The 19932-nt window shown below is 35.7% G+C and overlaps 2 protein-coding genes across 4 annotated transcripts; one reads left to right on the forward strand and one right to left on the reverse strand.

Moving 5' to 3' along the window:
* Positions 1-1429: 1429 nt before the first annotated feature.
* Positions 1430-17394, reverse strand: LOC114523348 (glucuronokinase 1-like). Of its 3 annotated transcripts, XM_028544243.1 has the most exons (27): positions 17298-17394; positions 16293-16399; positions 12340-12384; positions 12059-12145; positions 11766-11832; positions 11543-11614; positions 11079-11167; positions 10831-10891; positions 10585-10680; positions 10237-10308; positions 9601-9692; positions 9136-9241; positions 8887-8966; positions 8613-8681; positions 8061-8121; positions 7250-7266; positions 7100-7157; positions 6899-6991; positions 6710-6770; positions 6400-6474; positions 5960-5998; positions 5686-5743; positions 5077-5106; positions 4655-4693; positions 4232-4295; positions 3968-4039; positions 1430-3490 (listed from the first exon to the last, which is right to left on the reverse strand). In XM_028544243.1, the coding sequence occupies exons 1-27, from the start codon at positions 17352-17354 to the stop codon at positions 3416-3418; spliced, it is 1842 nt and encodes a 613-aa protein (XP_028400044.1). In that variant the 5' UTR covers positions 17355-17394; the 3' UTR covers positions 1430-3415. The 3 variants fall into 3 exon arrangements, with proteins under 3 accessions (XP_028400044.1, XP_028400045.1, XP_028400046.1); XM_028544244.1 differs by lacking the exon at positions 4655-4693; XM_028544245.1 differs by lacking the exons at positions 1430-3490; positions 3968-4039; positions 4232-4295 and having other exon boundaries at positions 4671-4748.
* A 236-nt stretch (positions 17395-17630) lies between these two features.
* LOC114523397 (ubiquitin-fold modifier-conjugating enzyme 1) lies at positions 17631-19758 on the forward strand. The gene is made up of 6 exons (XM_028544297.1): positions 17631-17761; positions 18354-18421; positions 18525-18588; positions 18858-18934; positions 19035-19125; positions 19553-19758. Exons 1-6 carry the CDS (start codon positions 17639-17641, stop codon positions 19631-19633), a joined length of 504 nt encoding a protein of 167 aa, XP_028400098.1. The 5' UTR covers positions 17631-17638; the 3' UTR covers positions 19634-19758.
* Positions 19759-19932: the final 174 nt, after the last annotated feature.

Consider the following 19932-nt stretch of genomic DNA (forward strand, 5'->3'; position numbering starts at 1 on the left):
ATATTTTACAAACTATAGCAATCCTTAGTTAGTGCAGTGTCTAAGAGTCCCTGGATTTTTGTGGCGAATTAACAATATAGAAAATGCGGATTCAACAATAGACTGAATGGTTTAAAATAAGCATTACGCTTTTTCTGAAAGACAAATTCCAATGAGGTTTACTGACTGCATTTATTTTAACTGAATTTAGCAACGGTGAACTATTTCTATTGGCTATTTTTGTTGGTGTTAATAATAGATACTAATATTTACCGGCCAAACCTTCCCATTTAATTATGCGGATTTTTTTCCGAGTTATACGTATGAATTTTTCTAGTTTCAGTGAACTTAGAATAAGGTCATTGGCCATTGTCGCTGGGCATACCTTGAATTTTGGTGGACAAGTCAGCTATATTTTTTTATTATATAAGTGATTTATTCATCTGCCATTCAAAATAGGTTTTCCAGCTAATAATGATTAACTCTCTAAAAACTCTTAGGAAACTTAGGAAAAAAACCCTTGCTTGGGAGTTTGATTGATGCCGTGAAAACACCGTGCGAGAGAGAATTGTTACAGTGGGTATCTTCGGAAGTTGTCGGAGTACGCCGTCAAAACATCGCAGACACACTTACAATGTTGTTAATGTTGACGTGTAGGATGTTGTAATAAAGAGGCCATATTAACCTGCTGTACTCTTCTCACAAAGGTTACTTAATAGTGCAGTTCGTTTTGCCTGTTAAAGTGAAGACAATCTCCTGAGAATATGAGGCAACTTAAGGGTAAACCAGCGAAAGAATCGAAGAGGGAAAAACGCGAACGGAGAAAGGGAAATTTGCGTGGCCAAGAGCTTGGACTTAAAGTCGCTTTACCGGCTTTACTTGTTGCTTTTGCTGTTCTGGCTGTCATTATTTATAATGCTACTCATTGAAGAAGAATTGTGAACTATTTTGTTTGATTAATGGAACTGCATTTTACTTTAACTGTATATAGAATCGCTTTCAAGTTACAATATTTACTTTATCGTATTAATTAGTAAACTTGCTAGCCTTATTTGAATTTGCTATATTTTTGTAACGAAGAACATCTACTTGCTTTGTACAAGATTTGTCATGCGAATATCGAGGAAAGTTCAGGAAACGTATAGACAAATATCGCTGCGTAAATCAGACATTTAATCGTGGATATGGACAATTCATCATGCTTTGATTCTGTGGTATTTTTAAAGTTAATATTTTAATGAGATACATTACTTTAATGTGTAAGGACTAAGGTCAGTATGACAAGAGATTATTGAAATATATGAAAAGTATGGAAACCAAATTCAATATCTCTCGTTTGGTTGTCAAGACTATACCAAGGACCTATCAAAATTCCATCGTGGATATATTGCGACAACCATGACAACCACATGGCAATGATTGTATTGTAAGGGACAGTTCCTCAGTCACCAATAAGTAAAAGCTGTTATTGTCGGGTTGTCGCTTGTCAAGTGTTAAAAATGAATTAGTATTTTATGAACAGAAACCATGAGTCATAACCAGTTGATAATAAGGAACAAATTCAAGATTAAAACCGACTCGAATTAAAATTTCAGACATTCAATGTACGATTCAAAAATAGGCAGGTTGAGCGTAGGCCACTACCAGGCGCGCACGCCGTAGTATGTTTACATGTATAGATTATAATAATCAATTATTGGACGAGGTCTCACAAAATATCGTGATTTGTCGGTGGCGAACAGTTCCAATTATTTACTTATCTTATTATTTTTTGGTATTTTCCGCGTTTTTTTCTTCGAGTAAGCAATACAACTCATTTTCCAAAAGCAATTTGATTGGCTAATAGTTGACAGTTAAATCGCGCAATCACGCAAAATTCAGTTATCTGCTAGCAGATGAGTTATCTGCAAGTGGGCCTGCGGTGGTTACCAAGCGATATTTATTTCTAAAGGAAAACAAACGTAGTCGTAGAAAAAAGCAAATATGGATAGATTTTCAAACTTCACTATGTTTATTATTCTTCAAATGTATAATAAAATAATTATTGAATTCGGTTTTTGTGATATGCGCCTTCGGCTCGGCTGATAACGTTTATCTCGACCTTGATAATTTCATCTCGACCTTGATAATTCCATAAAATTCTCGCCTTCGGCTCGGCTAACAACGCTTACCTCGACAATTCAATAATTTCAATGTGTTGACATTTCTGTCTCTTCGGCTCGGCTGATAAAGCTTACCTCGACCTTGATTATTCCGCATATCACAAAAACGGAAAAACCTCATCCAATATTATTTATTTACTACGGCGTGTGCGCCTGGTAGCAGGCTACCTGTAAAGGGGTTAAGAGGTAATTTTCTGTCTGAAGTTTACATTAAACTACAAATGTAAAAATCTTCAATTTGGAATCGCAAATTCTCTTCTAAAGATGTCTTGTATTACACAGAGTAAAATATTATAGGCAAGTGAAGTATTGATGACTGAAGGATATATGTCAGTATAAAATCTATATGTTATTTACTGGCTGCAAGGTCCTGATAGAAAAATATTCTGGCAGCTTTCGGTCGGATTATAATTGTGTAGTCATGCAGACTCAGCAATCAGTGACAGTGGGGACAAAAACATAAACAATCATGACCAAAACCTCATTCGTATACCAAAATTCACTTCAATTTATCGTGATAATCATTTGTGCATGCATATATTTCAAAATAGACGCTTTCGCTCTAGAAAATATAGGATTCCGGACCGTGGTTAGATATCGTAAAATTCTGCCCGCTGCTACAGCCAATCAAATTGCAGGAAAGACTAGGATTCCGCCCGCTGCTGATTTGTAAAAAAATAAATATTCTTCTTCTTGAAAAGTACTTGAAAAGAGCGACCTCGCGCTCATCTCATGCATATTTCAGCCAATCAACGCGCAAAAGATAGTCAAAAAAGAAATCCATTTTGCAATATGTATTCGTTTATATATATCCATCGTTGTTCTTTATAAAACCAGTCGAAATTTTGTGATTGTGTTTAGTAATAAAAACTATAGCTCTGACATAAATTTGAAACCGAAATATAGTATGTTTCAAGCGTAAAAAATGGATTTCAATTTGACAACTAGTCCCAGTCCTTTCTCGCCATTTAGACTACCTGGATATGCTATTTCTGTTTTGCAGTTCTACTATTCGCGGGGTCTTCGCGAATATCGCGTGTTGTACCCGCATGCCCGCGGCTTTTTTGCAACTCGTTGACGTCGTAAATATACATCCTAGCAGCCAACAGCGCAGGCTATTTAAAAATTTAGACATTTATACTCGAAATTATGTGTAAAAGACAAAGTCTTTGGTATCCTAGTGGCAGTGCAGCCGTGTTGTAAAATAACAAGTATATGTGTATCTTCAACTTTCGACATCGCGGTGTTCGGCGGTGGAAGTCAGAGTTTGAGCATTAACTAGGGGGAGGATATGGAATGATATCACAAAATACAAATCCTTCAGCTTGAAACGCTTTTCTAAGTTCGCTCTATAAATATGATAGATACGAAGGATATGAATGTCATAACAAAAATCAAAACGGACAGCATATCACGTCTCATGCATGTCAGTTTTACTGTTGATTTAACTTTCTCTGATGAGCCGCCGGTTACCCGAGATTTAACAAAGCCTGACATGACTGAAGTGTTAGAATGTGTCTTTTTGAGACCAAACAACTGAAACAAGCACATGCTATTGTCGGCTAACAAACACGACCAACAAGAACTATGAAAGGGAAGTGTCCCTCGTATTAACTCGCGTTCACATTGGCTACAGAGACGGTGGGAAATTAAACCGTCAGTTACAGACTAAATCTTGCAGTTCCAATCTAAATCGCTTGCTGCTTCCATGCATCAAACAAAATTAGTCGACCGTGTGATTCGTACTGGTAAAATCTTTTGTTTCCACATTTATACACTAAAAACCCGAGAAATGAGAAATATGGACAGAAAATAAATCAAAATACCTTATGCTGGTTATCTAGACATAAGCCAATTACAGCTCCTCCACTTCCTGGAAATTTAACTGCAGATCCAAACTAGAAACGGAATTATGAAAATTCCAATTAAGACAATTAAATATAAATAGATTGCATCCAGGATATTACATTGCAGGCGGTGCAGCGATGTATATTTTAATCACTGTCCAAATGTTATTTGTCTTGGATTGTACAGTTATTGTTGACCAACCATTTCATTAGGCCGTTAAATTTCATTCAAAAATAGTTTACCTGACGAGCGATTTCAACCATCCGTAGGTTCGACTCTCCCAAAGCAGAATCGCCGTAAATTTTCCTGCAAAGCAGTCCCGCGATTATCAAAAAGATCATTTAAAGGTCTGTTCATACGATCCAATTTTGCATGTTTGTTCGGTCCAATTCATTTTTGATGTATGCATGTTACTAATAAAGATGCAGCCCATCGAATCGAATACATTAATTTGTAATACATTACTATCTCTATAAAACACGCTTTCACTATATATGAAATTTCATTTTACAACAAATATGGCTATAGTAAAATGAAGAGTTTATACATGGTTTAAATTCCTCGGTTTTTTAGATTCGACAAAAACTCACATCCTGACTTATTGATATTACTGATGATCATGGACGTACAGATATTCTTGAGCAATGGTTGTGTATAATTTTTACCTCCTCAAATCAAAATTCTTGTTCATAATATTTGCCAAGCTATACAAAATGATTTTATCATATATAGTCATGTTTGAGCGGGTTCTATGTAAAACTAAAAAAGAAATTCAACGGCGGCTTTCAAAATGCTACTCTTTAGGGAAATTCAGAAAGGGAAAAACTGCATGCATGTAGCAGGCCTAAAGTTGTAAGGTTTCGTTTCAACTATAGCAAGTCTCGCCGGCGTTCGGACTCTGTATATATATTTGGGGCAGGCTGTAGGGGCGGACGGATGGCTTCAGCAATGACTTGAGTACAAATTTCCAAGCACTGCACAAACCAAACAAAAACTGCTATACTGAAAAATCAAAATACTTACGGAGACACTTAAATGAAAAAAGCCCATGAGAGTTTTAACTTATTTTTGAAAATATTTCACTTACCGTGTTACATCCTTCTTTTCAAGAGCATCCCTATATATACACGCATTGAGAGTTGCGAATCAGAAAAAAACTAGCATATTTTTATAGATATAAAAAGCTAATCATTTCGAAGCCGATATGTGCCTAGCTTAACAGGGAAAGAAAGGGCGTTGGGAAATTTTTTTGTGGCATTGTTACACGGTGTACGACTATACTGTGTGACTGAGGACTGGTTTGTGTTAATGGAGATCCTTGACCATTTGCAGTGCATGATTAGTTTTCGAAAACCCTATCCAGTGAGCTTAAACCATTTAACTCCACCCCTCCTTCTGTTCCATGCTTAAATTTCACTAAATAGAGAGTCATAAAAGGAACAGTGAAACTGGCCGAAAGCCGGATTGCACGTTTCCTTTACTATGACTATATACATGTTATGGAACTAGTATGGAAGTTCAAAAACATCCATACTATTGCCATTGTTTCCATACCATTCATACACTATGACTATGGAAACAGTGTGCATGGGTATAGCAAATTTTGCAAATAAATTTCAGTGTATCGTGTCCACGCTTGCCCTAATTTTTCAGTGTTTGTCGTTTCCACACTTCGTTCAATATTGTGTACACCAACCTCGCCTGATCAGTGTAATCTCCAAATTCCTTCATGGCAGCGACAACATCCTTATCACCTGGCATTAATTCAAAGATTATTTGGTGCGTTACAAAGACCGTTAAAAGCTACGACAAAAATTACAGTTTGAAAAGCTCGCTCGATCATCGACGCTACCAAATGCAAAGTATATATATCCTATATAGGCCTATAGATTTAAGCATATTTTACAGGATTTATGCATATGATTGTGACAACGAGTCAGACATTAATTATGAAAACCTATATATATTACCTTGATTCCATCTCTGCGTGACGTCACTGTGAAATTTTCCTGTTGGAAGTAATACGAATTTGTATATATATTGAACTGAATTGAAGAGAGTCGTAAGGAACTTGACCTGGGAATTGTTATTGAAATTTAAGATAACATTTGAGATAAAATATGAGATAAAACTTCGAAAACTTGGATTGTGAGGACTTAATTTCCGGGGAAAACTTTAGGACCGAGGAAAAAATGAGATTGAAGTCCAGAAATAATGCATGTCAACAACACATGCAAAAAAAGCTGTATGGCCATGAAATATCTCCCAGATCGTAATATATTATGCTAGAAATTGATTAATTTGAATCTAACTGAGCCGTATATTAACTGAAATGTTGCAGTTATCAATAATATTATATCATTTTTTGGTAGAGAAAATTAATATCACAAAATACCGCATTTATACTAACCTGAATCACTGGGATCTGTGACATAAGCAAGCCATAAGTTTGGCTTTGGATTAACAGATAAATGGACATAGTTTCCTAAACACATAATAAAAATGTTGTCAGTGCAAGGACATGCATATTGAAAACTAATAACAATGTTTGATATGTTGTCACCTAAGTTTACAAAAACTTTATTTACAAAATTCTATAAGTATCGAATATATGTATATATAAAGGCATGTAAATATTTGCGCGAACGCCAACGGTGTTGTTTAGTTTTTTTTTTTTATTTTAGATGCAGGTCAATTTTGACCATACACCGAATTCATACCGTATCCTTGTTTATCAATCAGATCTTTGTTGAAGTCCATGTAAACAAGACCTTCATAAACCTGAAGTGGAAGGAAACGACATAAAACATAAATATAAATTTTAGCCAAGCGCTTTCCGTATATGATGTGAGCAAGTTTTACACTATTTTTGACCACACTAAACTATATATACATAGTAAATAACATACCTGAATCACTCGATCCTGTAAACCAGCTTTTATAAAGAGTTCATCTTTCTCAACGTCTAATATGAATCGAGGTTGGATTGGTTTTTCAAGATCCTTTCATTCATGCAACCATGTAACATAAAATTAATGGCACTGCATGTGTATCGAAAAAGTGGTAAAACGCAATAATACTTTAGCACATTTAGAATCTTGTGCACTTACCAGATCGTTCAGGTTGAAAAACTCCATTAGACACCTCAACGTCGCGGTTACAATGGCACTTTTCAAGATAAGATATATATAATATATATACATGCAAATAAATCAGATAGTAAAGGGATTTATAAATGCACATTTTGCATGAACACACACCTGCTTCCAGCTAATCCCTGTTAAAACAAATTAGGTTTATAGTTATACTTTTTTATTCACAAGCAACCGGGCTTTATATTAAAGATAGATTTTTAAATCAGTATATAATTTAGAAATATAATTAATGTAAGAAATGCACGGAATTTGATTGGTTTGCCACGCAGCAGCATAATGGTTATCGTAATCAAAGATACGGCATACGGCCAACCAATGGAAATTTCCCCAGATTCAATGAGTCATGCAATCTATCGACATTTTTTGTCCAGGGCACTGCCAAGCTGGTGTACCGTGTACGTCGGTTTCACATGCATCATGCATCATACAATACGTAGAGAAAGTCACTCTGCAATCATCAATACACGCATTTAATGATTTTAAATTGCCTTCATGCATAGATGCATCGACGGTCGATTGCAGTAAAAAAATTATAAATAATGACAAAAAAAAATACAAACGTTTTTCAGATATCGGTCTTTTTCTTCCAGGCCCTAACCCGCTAAACAAAACCACCCCAAACACCCCCGCACGCTTACGTTTTTAAGCTGACCTCTACACAATAGCTGAATGCAAAGTTATATATTTTACTACTGAAGCGCCTGGGTACGAGGCTGATCATCGGGGAACATGCATGAAAATTTTGACAATATGCATGTATATTTCTATTTTAAATCCGTATATATTCGACTGCATGCATGTCTATATGTGTTCTGCATTCCAACTCATGTCATATAATTGATTTAGAACTAGGATAACCTCGTTCTAGGAAAAAGCATATGCAGGAGAAGGCCTGGATAACACAATGTTTACTTACTACTTGACGAGGAATGTTGGTGTCATATTTGAGCGTAAAATTCCTTTTTGCTAACGCAATCCTATAAGTGAAAAATAAATTTCCTCATCATGCATAAGGAAAATACTTCCATTCGCGCTAATCCAGAAGAAATTGCTCAACAAGAGTGAAGAAAACTCGCTCAGCGAATTCTCCCAGCATCCTGATGGATTACACAGTAAAAATGTATGATTTGTTTTTCAGCGAATATTTTGCAAGTCGGATGTCACTTTGAAAGCAGGACATGAACGAACCAAAATAGTTCTTGTCAATTAAATATATGTACGTATTATGTACGTATTTGACAGAAATGCCAAATACGAAAAGCTGTTAAAAAAATAACAATATATAGGCCCTTTTAAAAAGAAAAATAGAACCTTTCAAGGTATTAAATTCTGATGTTTTTGGATCAGCTGCGAGATAGCGGAAAATATCTTGAACTGATTAGTTATAATCAATTAGTCATAAGCCATGTTTTCCCAACTTTAAAAAGAATATATATGCACGCATATAAAGACATTATTGAGTAATTACCCTTGCTCTGAACAATATTGATAAAATTTCTTACACGTCGCTTGCAGCAATCGCAGTCCACCAAAATATCTGTGGGAAAGCATTAAACAATAGTTTAATTATTTTTATTTATAATTATTTTAATTGCCTCCCATCAGACACAACCCAATCAACTCTACAAATGTACACAAAATTTCAGCAGTTTCGGTTTTTCTATTTTTGTATCCGTCTATCAGTCTGTTCAGTGACAGATTGTTAATTTATTATTGTATACATTGCTATATATATAACGTACCCCTCTTTTCTACTTATGCCATGAAGATCCCCTAAGCTTCCAAACTCTGTTGGATCGTTCAAAGGATGTGGAACTAAAACCTGCGCATAAAAAATCACTATATACAAACACGCATTTATGCACAATATATTTGTTCGGTCATGCAACCACCATGCATTTTAACAAACAAAATTTGGAGAGATTTGGTGTCGTACCTATATTTAAATACGACGGAAAATAAGCTACCGGTAACTACGCACTAAAACCTACTAGTTTTTCACTCTCTGTAATTGTAACTTCAGCCCAAAAGTTTGAAATTGACATAGAAATTGTTTTACCATAGAAACCATCGGAAGGATTGCCAACCAAGCCTATCCTATATGTCACATAGTAAACATGAACATGCATGATGTAAAAAAATACATAAAACAAGAAAACCCATGCATGCATATCATTCATATGCCCAACATATTGCCCATGCATGAGTTTCTGTGTATGCTTGTTAGGCTAATTTAGTTCGGTGAAAGGCCCAAATGTTAATAGTCCCTTCAGTATTGACAAATAGATGGTGCGGAGTGTAATGCTAGCCTATATAACGGCCTTACCCAGCCTTATAAATACATCGCTAAGGGTTACTTGTTGCAAAGGGCGCTTATTTCTATCAATTTTTATGAACAATTTAGCCTTTCGACCTCCGCCTGGGCCACCATCATATAGTAAAGCTTATATTCTAACCTTGCATATACACGTGACACAAACGAATTCTTCACAGCCTGATTTTTAATACCCGCAAAGTAAGCAACCCATCTTTTGTAATCAGACAGACCCTATAGGTGAAATATTCAAAAATCATATTAATTAGCGTATTCAAGAAAAAAGATTATTAATACAAGGTAGCCTTAATTTCGTTAATTTCGTTTGAAATCATTTTAATTGTTAACTAGTACATAGCTATGTTTAAGCTTTGAATTATCTATTTGTAGCACGTGTCGTTGACAGCCGGAGTTGTGCATGCTTGATTGAGGTCTTACTTATAAAGCCTAGCAATTATAGATTGTTTAATATTCACCAGTACAAACGTTTTCACTTTTTCCGAAAAAAACCCCTCCTAAAATTAATATTCATGAGCAGAACTGCATTCAGTCTTAATGTCCCATCACTCGTATAGAAAGACTTGTTTATTATAATTCGACTAAAAGCGAGAGGATTCTGAATGAATGTATTTATAGAGTAATATTAGTTTGGACTACTTGGTAACCCTTGAATTGTAAAATAAATTGCAAACGCATAGCATTTAAATAAGAAAATATTCATGCTATTTTTTTGTTTATCAAGTTACACAATAAATTACGTGTACAAACTATCGTTTACCACTTGTCCTATCAACTGAAATCCTGTTGGTAATTTCATTCCAAAAACTGGGGTCTGCATCACCAGCCATTCCTTCCAAGATATACAGCAAGTTTAACATGTCAAACAAAGTAACAAAACGCATTAATGGATCAGGTAAAAAGTGTTTCGTGCAATCCGAACATAAAACCTATATAGACATGTCCAGACAGGTCAAGTAAAACAGAGCACATGAACTATATATACATGCTAATTTCTTATTTGTTGTTGCAAAGGATCTGCGCGCGCTACTTTTGCCATCAAGTGGAATACTAGTGCAGACTATGACAAAGCAAAATTATAGCGAGGGCATGCAATTCATATGTATACCATGTATTTTCCAAACACTCTTTGGTCCGATTTCGGGTTTTCTTGCAGAAATGTATCAACCGTATACAATGTTTCTTTGCGAAGACAGTAAAAAACCTAAAAATATATATAACTGGCTCCAATATAACAACGCAGAAGCGTGGCAGCGTCTTCTAGAATTCTGATCCGTTTAAATTTTGGTCAGTTAAACCAGAAATTCAATGAATCAATTACTGGATATTTTAACAAGTAAAGTTTAATCCTTACCACGCTAGCTAACCTCGACTTCGTTTCATGGGGTTCAGGCTTTTCAAGAAATTTACAAATTCTAAAAAAACAGATGAACAATCGTTCTATTCATCCCCCAGATGCCGTTGAATGAAACTCTTTAACTGGAAAGTTTACGTAGTTAAATCAGTCGGAGTGTCAAAATACACGATTCCAATTCCGATTGGCTTTGTCACTATGCCAAAAACGTTGTTCTTATTTCACACAAAAATGCAACGCATATTTACTTGTTTGTTGTAGGACAAACTTCAATGATTCCGCGTGATCGAGTGCTTTCACCCTCATCCATTTCATAGTAAATTGCAAGTTCTCCTTTCTGAAAGATCAATCAATAAACCATTCCGTTATTAACCAAACGCTGATCTTGAAAAATCATCGGCATTGGTATTTGGTACAGTTCCCCAAAATTAATAAAATTTTAAAAATTGAAAAAATATATAGCCTTAGAAATTTCGGGATCTCTCTTTGCGTCTCTTAAAATGATAACAATGACTGTCACTCGTACTTTAGTGTGGACTTTTTTAGGACTAGTGTGCGAATAATACAACATTTTTTAAGGTGCTTAAATTTAAGGTTCTTTCTAAAGTAGGGGGCCCCTTCCAGCGGCCCTGGATATTTGTATAAACTTTGTCTCCGTAACATTCAGGCTAAGTTTACTATTTGAATGCGAGACTCGCAAGATGATTTTTACCTTTGTTTTAAAATAGTTAATTACTTGACATATGTCAAACTTTTGATCTTGAAACAGCATGTCACCAGCTACCTTAAAAGTTACATGTGAATATACCGCATTACAAAGATATAATCTTTGTGGAAAGTGAAAACGCGTGAATTTATCCCTATTCTGAAGTTTAAACAGCTTTTTTAAAATTGTACAAGTGGATTCAGTGAATCGAACCAACAACATTTCTTACCACCAAAACATCGTCCTGAATATTCTTGTTGCGCAATACCAGCTCAAAGTCGGCGACAGAACCAAGTCTGAAAATCCGAGCACATAATTGTATACACTACACTACTGTCCAGAAATAACCTAACACTGCGGCTGCGGTTCAGCTGCGGTTAGGTCGCGGTTCGGGTGCGGTCGCAGACGACCGCAAAGAAAAAAATACGATCGCGGTTGCCGTTCACTTCCGAACGGAATTTATCAGGCTTTAAAGTTTACTGCTCAATGCTTGAACACACTACAAATGATGAAGCGGCTCACCTAGATTGAAACGTTGTTGATCCATCGTTCACAATGTTCTCCTTTGGAAAATCGTGGGCTGTCGCCCATCGTTCGTAATGCTTGTATCTAGTCGATGCGGGTTGATGAGAAATAAATTTGTTACCACAACTTGGTATATTAACTTCTCACTAAAAATTTATACTCATCATAGCAACATCATTGTCTTTGCACCAGTCTTACAGTAAGACTGGTGCAAAGACAATGATAAATAAGTCTTACAACGTTCCTGAATTATCGAATGTTGTCCAGCCAATACTTACTTGTCTGCATTTGTCACCAAGTATACCGCGGTGAAATACTGTCTCCTAATTAACACATGTTAATGTGTTTAGTTAAGAATTATAAAAAAATTAAAATACAACTAATTTTTTAATACTCCTGATTATTAGTATTATATAAGACTGCGGAGAGGAAGAAGAAATTTGTCTTTTTCGACCGGGACGAGAGTAACAAAAATGAACGATAGTGAGTGCTTATATATTACACATCAATCTGAGCTAGACTTGACTTACATACATTAAGAAAATATTATTCTCCGCAAGTCACACCTGTGCATGGTAACACAGAGGAGAGATTGACAGAGAGTCGACTCGCGGCTCCACGCGTCCCCACTTTTTTACTCGCACGCGCTAGTAAGCGTTTACACCCGATTCCCTTCTGGTAAGCTCCGAACACATTTTTAATAAGGAAAAATGGAATTTTTGCCAGTAAAAATGCAATTTAAAAAAATTTAACCGCTTTGGCTAAAATGTTCCAAACGTTTTTTGTAGTGTAAGGTAAGAGCTAAAACATATTTTCTTTAGAAAGCCCAGGGATAATATGCTTGGTGAAAATTTTATCAAAAAAGTTTGAAAAATGACTGAAAAAGTATGTAATCGAAAAGCAACTCTGCTTGAGAAGTAAAGATACGTAATTATGAATGTTTTCAGTGTATGTTTGTATCATCAAATGGTACTAATTATTAAAAAACTGATATCCTCTGCGAGTTAAAGCTATATAACGCCAAAAACTTTTGTTTTGTTTTGAAATGTTTGCAATGTATTTTGTCGATATTTTGAAATTAAAACGCGAATTTAGAGGTATTCTTTGAAATTCGTCCTATATTGTTATTCCACAAATATGCAAACGCTCTGCCTGCTAGTTGACAAACAATAAAAAAGGAGCTCTGACAACGTTTCACTTTGGCAAACACAATTTGACAATTCGGGTACAAATATGGCAGCCGACAAGGGTAATCAGAACTCACTTACAAAACAAGGATTTTAATACTGCTTTTAAAAACAGCACGATCATACCCAACAAAACAAACAACTTACCGTTAATCTCCAAAATTTTAATCCAAAAATGAAGATAATCCGACCCAATTAAAAAAAAATCAATTTTTCACATTTCGAACAGCGTTTTTTCTATACTTTTGTATTGAAATTTGGCCGAAAGAGCTTACCAGAAGAGAATCGGGTGTTTGCGTGGCGCGTGGAATGACGTGATATTTGGCAAAACTCGGGGACACTCGTTTCAATATTAAATCGGTAGAGTCGACTCTCTGTCCATCTCTCCTCTGTGATGGTAATCACGTTGCTCTATATAGCTATCTTTATCATTCTGCGATCAGTGGCACGCATGTCATCACATCCAACCTCGTACCCAGGGTCTTTTCTCTGCGAGACCCTGGGTACGAGGTTGCATCACATCATGCACTGCGACGTTCGTTCCTCTGTGAGTTTGAGCGCGAAAAATTTGAGTCGTTATTTGTTACGCTGTATACGGATTTAACTGAAGAATTCGGAACCATTTCAGCGACTTAACCTTATATTATTCAGTGAAATGAGTGTGAAGCAACAATTGGAAAAGATCACAAAACACGATGTTAAACGTTTCACTCTAGATGGAACCGAAGCACTCGCTAAAGTTGTTTCAGTATATGACGGAGACACATGCGATGTTGTGTTTTATCACGACGATATGGAAAAATTCGTCCGCTTCAAATGTCGTTTGACAGGCTACGACGCACCGGAGTTAAACAAGGAGAATGGTGAACTGACCCGAGACTACTTAGCTCATCTATGTATGGGTAATAAACCTAATAATTTTGATGACAGCGGAGTGTGGGAGGAAGCACAACTTCAATATTTGTTAGACAAAAGCAAGAACACGGTGTATGCCGTGTTCGGGAAGTACGATAAGTATGGCCGTCCTTTGCTGACTCTCAAAACCCGGCGTGGTGGCATGTCTATCAATGAGATGGTTCGCGATTTTATAGTCGATTTCAATTTAGCGAAATGGTTATAGTCTGTAGTTTCACTCGTATTGTGGACATTTGGAGCGATTGTTTAGCAAAGAATGAGCTTGAATTTTGTTCATATCAGTCCATAAAAATACATTAGCTATATACTGCAGCAAGCGGGCTTAGCCTAGCTTTATTATATATATTGTATCACTGTTTCACATTAAATCAACCAACATAAGAACCATGCAACCTTAGCGTATACTTTCTGTTCAGTAGGTTCATACTAGTCGGGATATTGTTAAAACTCTTAGCATGCATGCAGACACACTTGCACTGACTTACATATGTATTGTGCTATAAAGCCATCTAGCGCCATTGGCAGTGCCATTGGGACATGATTACCATAATAACTATTTTACAGCAAGTCAAATACGCAGCAAGTCGTTATATACGCCTCGGAAAAATTGGGCAAATAAATCATCCTAATTTTGTTATTATATAAACTTTCGCTACTACACAGTTCCAGGTAATATACTTTTTACGGATTCCAAGAAATAGTTTGACTTCCTGATTTCGCAATGCAGGAAATTTTCAAGGTGCACGCTGCACGTACAGCGGCGAGGTTGCTACGCATGCGTAGGACAACATCACAAATTTGTTACGTATATAGAATCGAAAAAACCTTACAAAGTTTGCGAGCTATACATAAAGAACATCCGGTTTTTACTGTTATTGCACCTCATTCTGGCTATTTAGCTTACTTTGGCCATTTGTTCAAAGCTAGGTTGGCGCTAACCCTCAGCAGGGTTAAATTTTAATCATACTGCTCACGGTTTTACTTTATATGCTTCTGAACCACTGTTCGTTATATAAAAAAATATGAATTCCATCGGTCCAGAAAATATTTATAAAAAAAAGATATTCAACTTTGTAACAAGCGATAAAAAAATTAATGTAAGGATCAACCCAGGGTTAATTAAGTTAGCCGGCTTTTGAACAACCGCCCCATGTTTGCTAGCTTTGCTTTCATATCAATATACTTTGGAAAAAGTATTACCATGATATCGCTGAATGCCACTGCGGTTCATGATCCTGGTCATGCCAGGCATGCCAGTCTTGCCAGTAATGCAAGCGATCCACTTGATCGGGTTTTTACTGAATGTAATGTACTAGTCATCCAAGTATACTTGCATAATAACAAGTTTTAGGGTACTGATTGATGCATTTTTTGGCACATATAATCGAGCACTTTGACTTAGCGTGCATGAATCAGGCTGGTTCACAATTTACCTATGCTATATTTACGCACATGCGGTTTACGCAATATTTCGATTGGACTATGGAAACTACGAAACGTGTGTTCATTACACCCCATGCATGGTTTGATATACAAACGTTCCGAAACTATTTCCCATCTAACAAAGTAACAAGATTGCAAGTTGGAAGAAAAATTGCATCGTGTAACAACATATAGTTGGTTTTTGGATAACTGTACGACAATAGGTCCGGACTAGTTAATTAAAATCAAGTAAAGCTGTAAATAGAACAAAGTTGACCGGTTGAAAAATGAATAGGGGTCAAGTGGATAACCTTTTGAAACAATGAAGCAGTTTCAATCGAAAAATATCAAATTGGGTAGACTAAATAAACTTGTATTTTCTTGCGGTCGTTTTTTTAAAATGGATGCTATCCAACTATAAATTTGCGCCGGGTTAATTTACCTCTCAAAAGTAGAGTTGCACCGAAAGTACGCAACAGCCTGCGTACGAAAAACGTTCATCTGGAGAGCAGCCTTTTAATACTAGCGGGAAACTGAGTTCATTCTAGGTCCAGGTCAAAGATTATGCGCATTTAATCTATTTAGAAAAGGTGTTTAACTTCTTTTGCCTCTCTGCTTAATTGTTTCAACGCCATTAATACCAGTATTTTCAATTTAGCCGCTTCCTTCCCAAAGGTAAAAAGTTGTATAATCAATAAGAAACTTACACATTGATTGCATCCCACCAAAAATCAAGAATCTTTTTACCACCAACTCCTGGAAGTAAGGCTTTAGGGACCCCTTGAAGATGAGTAAATGCACCGGTCTTGTCATTCTGAAATTTTAAGACAATGCAAGATGATTTTTAATGTCACAAACATTCAATCAATTTTCAATAGAGGAAAAATAATTTCTTGATTTTTGTCCTCCTGACTGTTTGCATCCATCACGCTAAGCAGGCTCCCGTCGCAATAGAACAGAAACATCTCAACGTAATAGAGCCTGTTTAATTTTTTTGGGGGGAGGGGCATGACAAGAACAGAAAAGCACAATGTCAAACTGACCATTCTTTTGTCTGAGAAAAATGTGGGGAGCATGGCCTCACCAGCACCCCTGCTCCATGGTACATGAAATACAGTATGAAGAGGGATTCAGTATGTAATATATAAAATACTAAAATCAAGAATGGAATCCTGAATTGCACAAGATGATGAAGACAGCAAATAATTTGGACCAGGTACATGCTACAATGAATCTAAGCACTCAAGCGCTGACTGCGCTGTGATTTATGCACACAATCATAGACAACATTTAAATGTCAACATGCACATGCAGTTTTAATCTGTACATCTCAAATAAAAACATCATATTTTCATAATATATTGTACATTTGTACATGTTCAACATGTATACAAATTATTTGATTAACTTTTGGCAGTTGTTTTGAGTGCATTTTAACCACCATAGGAATCAAAATATGCATAACCAATAATTTATAATGCGTAAGATAAGTAGTTTTCTTCTAAAATGATGATCCACCATTAGCATATTGGATGATAACAATGATCACCCAGTTCATTTCATGTACTTGCTCCTGATCCAAATAATATCAATAAACATACCCAATCGTGGTGAGTGTATGACAGCCCTTGGTATCATTTAGGGCTGTACCAATTATTGGGCACTGGGTCTATTAAGCATAATGCATGGTTTGGGCAATGCATACAGCATACCTTGATTTCATTTTCCAGTATTGTTCCATGGCCTGCCACAAGAATGATGCAAATCATTTCTGCCAGAAGGATTTATTTTGGCATTTAATTTTAAATAACAATATAAATTGTTACTTGACTTTAAACTAATCACTTTATTCTTTTCTGTTTCTTAAATGGTTTATTAGCAATTTAATGGTTTATGATTAACAACTTAAATGTAGCAAATATGTTTGAATTTGCTAATATAATTCCAAATTTAGAAATCCCCCTCACCCCAGACCCCCACGTTTCCAAATTCCCACAAGTTTCCACAAAACCGCTGGCGAAGCAACATATGGTAGGCGGCTCAGAAAACAAAAATGGTGGACGAAGCGACAAAGAAAACTCTTGCTGCAATTCCACTTTTAAAGACAAAAGCTGGGCCTAGAGATAAAGATTCCTGGGTGATACGGTTAAAGGAAGAATATAGTTCACTGATTAAGGTTATAAGCAATTAGATTTTAGTGTTTCTAGCTGTTTGCGTGCCAGTGTGCAACATAGACGAATTTAATACTCGAGCTTAAATAATTAAATGACGTGTTATTAAGGAAAATATAATATAATATACTCGTCCTTACTATAATATACAGTAAGGGCCTGATATTTTAGGCACAATAGATACTTCCAAACTTGCCCTCGAATGAAAACCTATAGTGCCTATGAAGCATGAAAAAAAATATTTCACCAAGAGCCTGTGGACTTCCATCATGGCATTTTACCAAGATTTAGATGTATGGAAAGTGGAAACTGTTATGACATCAGTGGACAATCTATAAGGACTGTGCAGTGTACACAGAGGTGTTCTTGGTGTTTATAAAGAGTTCAATTTCAATATTTCACTATTATTGTGATAAATCACATGTATACACCAGAGGATGTACATTTACATAACAGCTTGTTGCTGAAAATTGCAAAATTTGATGCACTTGGTGCTCACCAAACACCCTCAAAAAATTGAGCAGGATCGACCATTGTGTGAAATTATTTATGCTTGTTGGATTCTTACAATGTACTATCTATGATTATTTTATTCAGTATGTTGGCAATAATAAACAGGCAGATAATGATTGGTTTCGCCTAGAATCTAATAAAGAAGGGACTAGGTAGGCATGTCTTTTTTGTTCATTTTCAAATGTGTGCATTTTACATTGTATGTTATATTAGGTTTGGGATAGGTGTAAAAAGGTTTTCCCCTTTTGTCTGCAGGTGGTTTGGAAAATGTTGGTATGTGCACAACCTTCTAAAGTATGAATTTGATATTGAGTTTGACGTAAGTGCAACAAAGCAAAAAGTGTGATTTGTGAGTGTCAAATGTTGAGAAAGTTGACTATTAATGTCAAGTAACCAAGTTATCATTACAAACCAGAGTCAGAATGCCTTCTAATAAAACTGCAATACTTTTGCAACTATTCTGACAATATTTTGCCTATAATGTGGCTCTGATCTATAAGTTATTTTTTTATTTTTTTGTAAATATTCCTTTGTCATTTGTTAGGAATGACCATTCTATCACTTCACATGTATTTATCCCACTCATAGATACCAGTTACATATCCCACTACAGCTCCAGAGATTGCAATACCAGAATTAGATGGGAAAACAGCAAAAATGTACAGGTATATGTGCTTCATTTTGTTCAAAAAATGACCCATTATGCCTAATGTCACATTCATAATTTAGCGGATGCTTTGATGCTAAAATTTAAGACTGTTATAGAGGTGGAAAAATTTGTCTTACGGAACATTTTAAACCGTTATGGGCAAGGAACGTGCCGAAGTTTGGAATAGCACACGCAATGGCTTTAGGTGTAAGTTTAATTTACTCTTTATGTTTGTGGCATTAACCATGATTATTAGAATATACAAAGTTTGCAGACTAGATAGAAGTACAATACAACTCATTATCTATGTTATTGTCCAGGTTTATGCAAAAAATGGTTCCTTATCCGTCACATGTCTATTGTGTTTTTGCCCAACTAACAAATAGCAATGGCTTGGCTTAGCTCCAAAACCGTGACTTGAACAACATGTTAACTCAAACCTTACTATTGGTTTATTTGCTCAAAATACAATAGACACGTGACGAATAAGGAACAATATTTTGCATAAATGTTCCCCAATATAGTTAATGAGTTCTATTGTATTTTGATGTAGTCTCTAAACCACGTATATTCTATTAACTGTGCATTAACCTATAGCCAAAAGAAATTGTTAAATTATCCTTCTTCTTTTCAGCTTGGCCCATGGCTTGCAGTGGAAATACCAGACTTGATAGACAAAGGCATTGTCATCTACAAAGAAAAAAGTGCAAAATAATCATTTTTTTCTTATTTATAAATAATTCTGTACATCATAAAGAATATCATGAAATGAAAACGTCTTTCACTTCTGTGATATAAAATGAACCGTATATAATAAAAAAATGAAATACAATTTTATACACACAACGGGCCCTGCCCTCCAGCGTTTTATTTTGATTCTTTTGATTCCTGGTTCCACTTTCATTTCCCAGAGTTCATTCCTGTTTAGTTCCGGTATTTTATACCGACCTTTTATCCTAACCCTTTGTGACGACAGGATGCATTTATTTTTATTTCTGCACGTCATAACTCAAC

The sequence above is a fragment of the Dendronephthya gigantea genome, unplaced genomic scaffold (assembly GCF_004324835.1).
Source record: "Dendronephthya gigantea isolate DGI-Jeju-01 unplaced genomic scaffold, DenGig_1.0 000027F, whole genome shotgun sequence".
Lineage (NCBI taxonomy): Eukaryota > Metazoa > Cnidaria > Anthozoa > Malacalcyonacea > Nephtheidae > Dendronephthya > Dendronephthya gigantea.

Coding starts and splice junctions, on each gene's coding strand:
- LOC114523348 (XM_028544243.1), bottom strand. CDS start 17,354: ATGATTTGCATCATTCTTGTGGCAGGCCATGGAACAATACTGGAAAAT. Junction 5,999..6,399: donor CACAGATCCCAGTGATTCAG/GTTAGTATAAAT, acceptor TACTTCCAACAG/GAAAATTTCACAGTGACGTC. Junction 4,040..4,231: donor TGGTTGAAATCGCTCGTCAG/GTAAACTATTTT, acceptor TTCCGTTTCTAG/TTTGGATCTGCAGTTAAATT.
- LOC114523397 (XM_028544297.1), top strand. CDS start 17,639: ATGGTGGACGAAGCGACAAAGAAAACTCTTGCTGCAATTCCACTTTTA. Junction 18,422..18,524: donor TCTAATAAAGAAGGGACTAG/GTAGGCATGTCT, acceptor TTTTGTCTGCAG/GTGGTTTGGAAAATGTTGGT. Junction 18,935..19,034: donor AAAACAGCAAAAATGTACAG/GTATATGTGCTT, acceptor AGACTGTTATAG/AGGTGGAAAAATTTGTCTTA.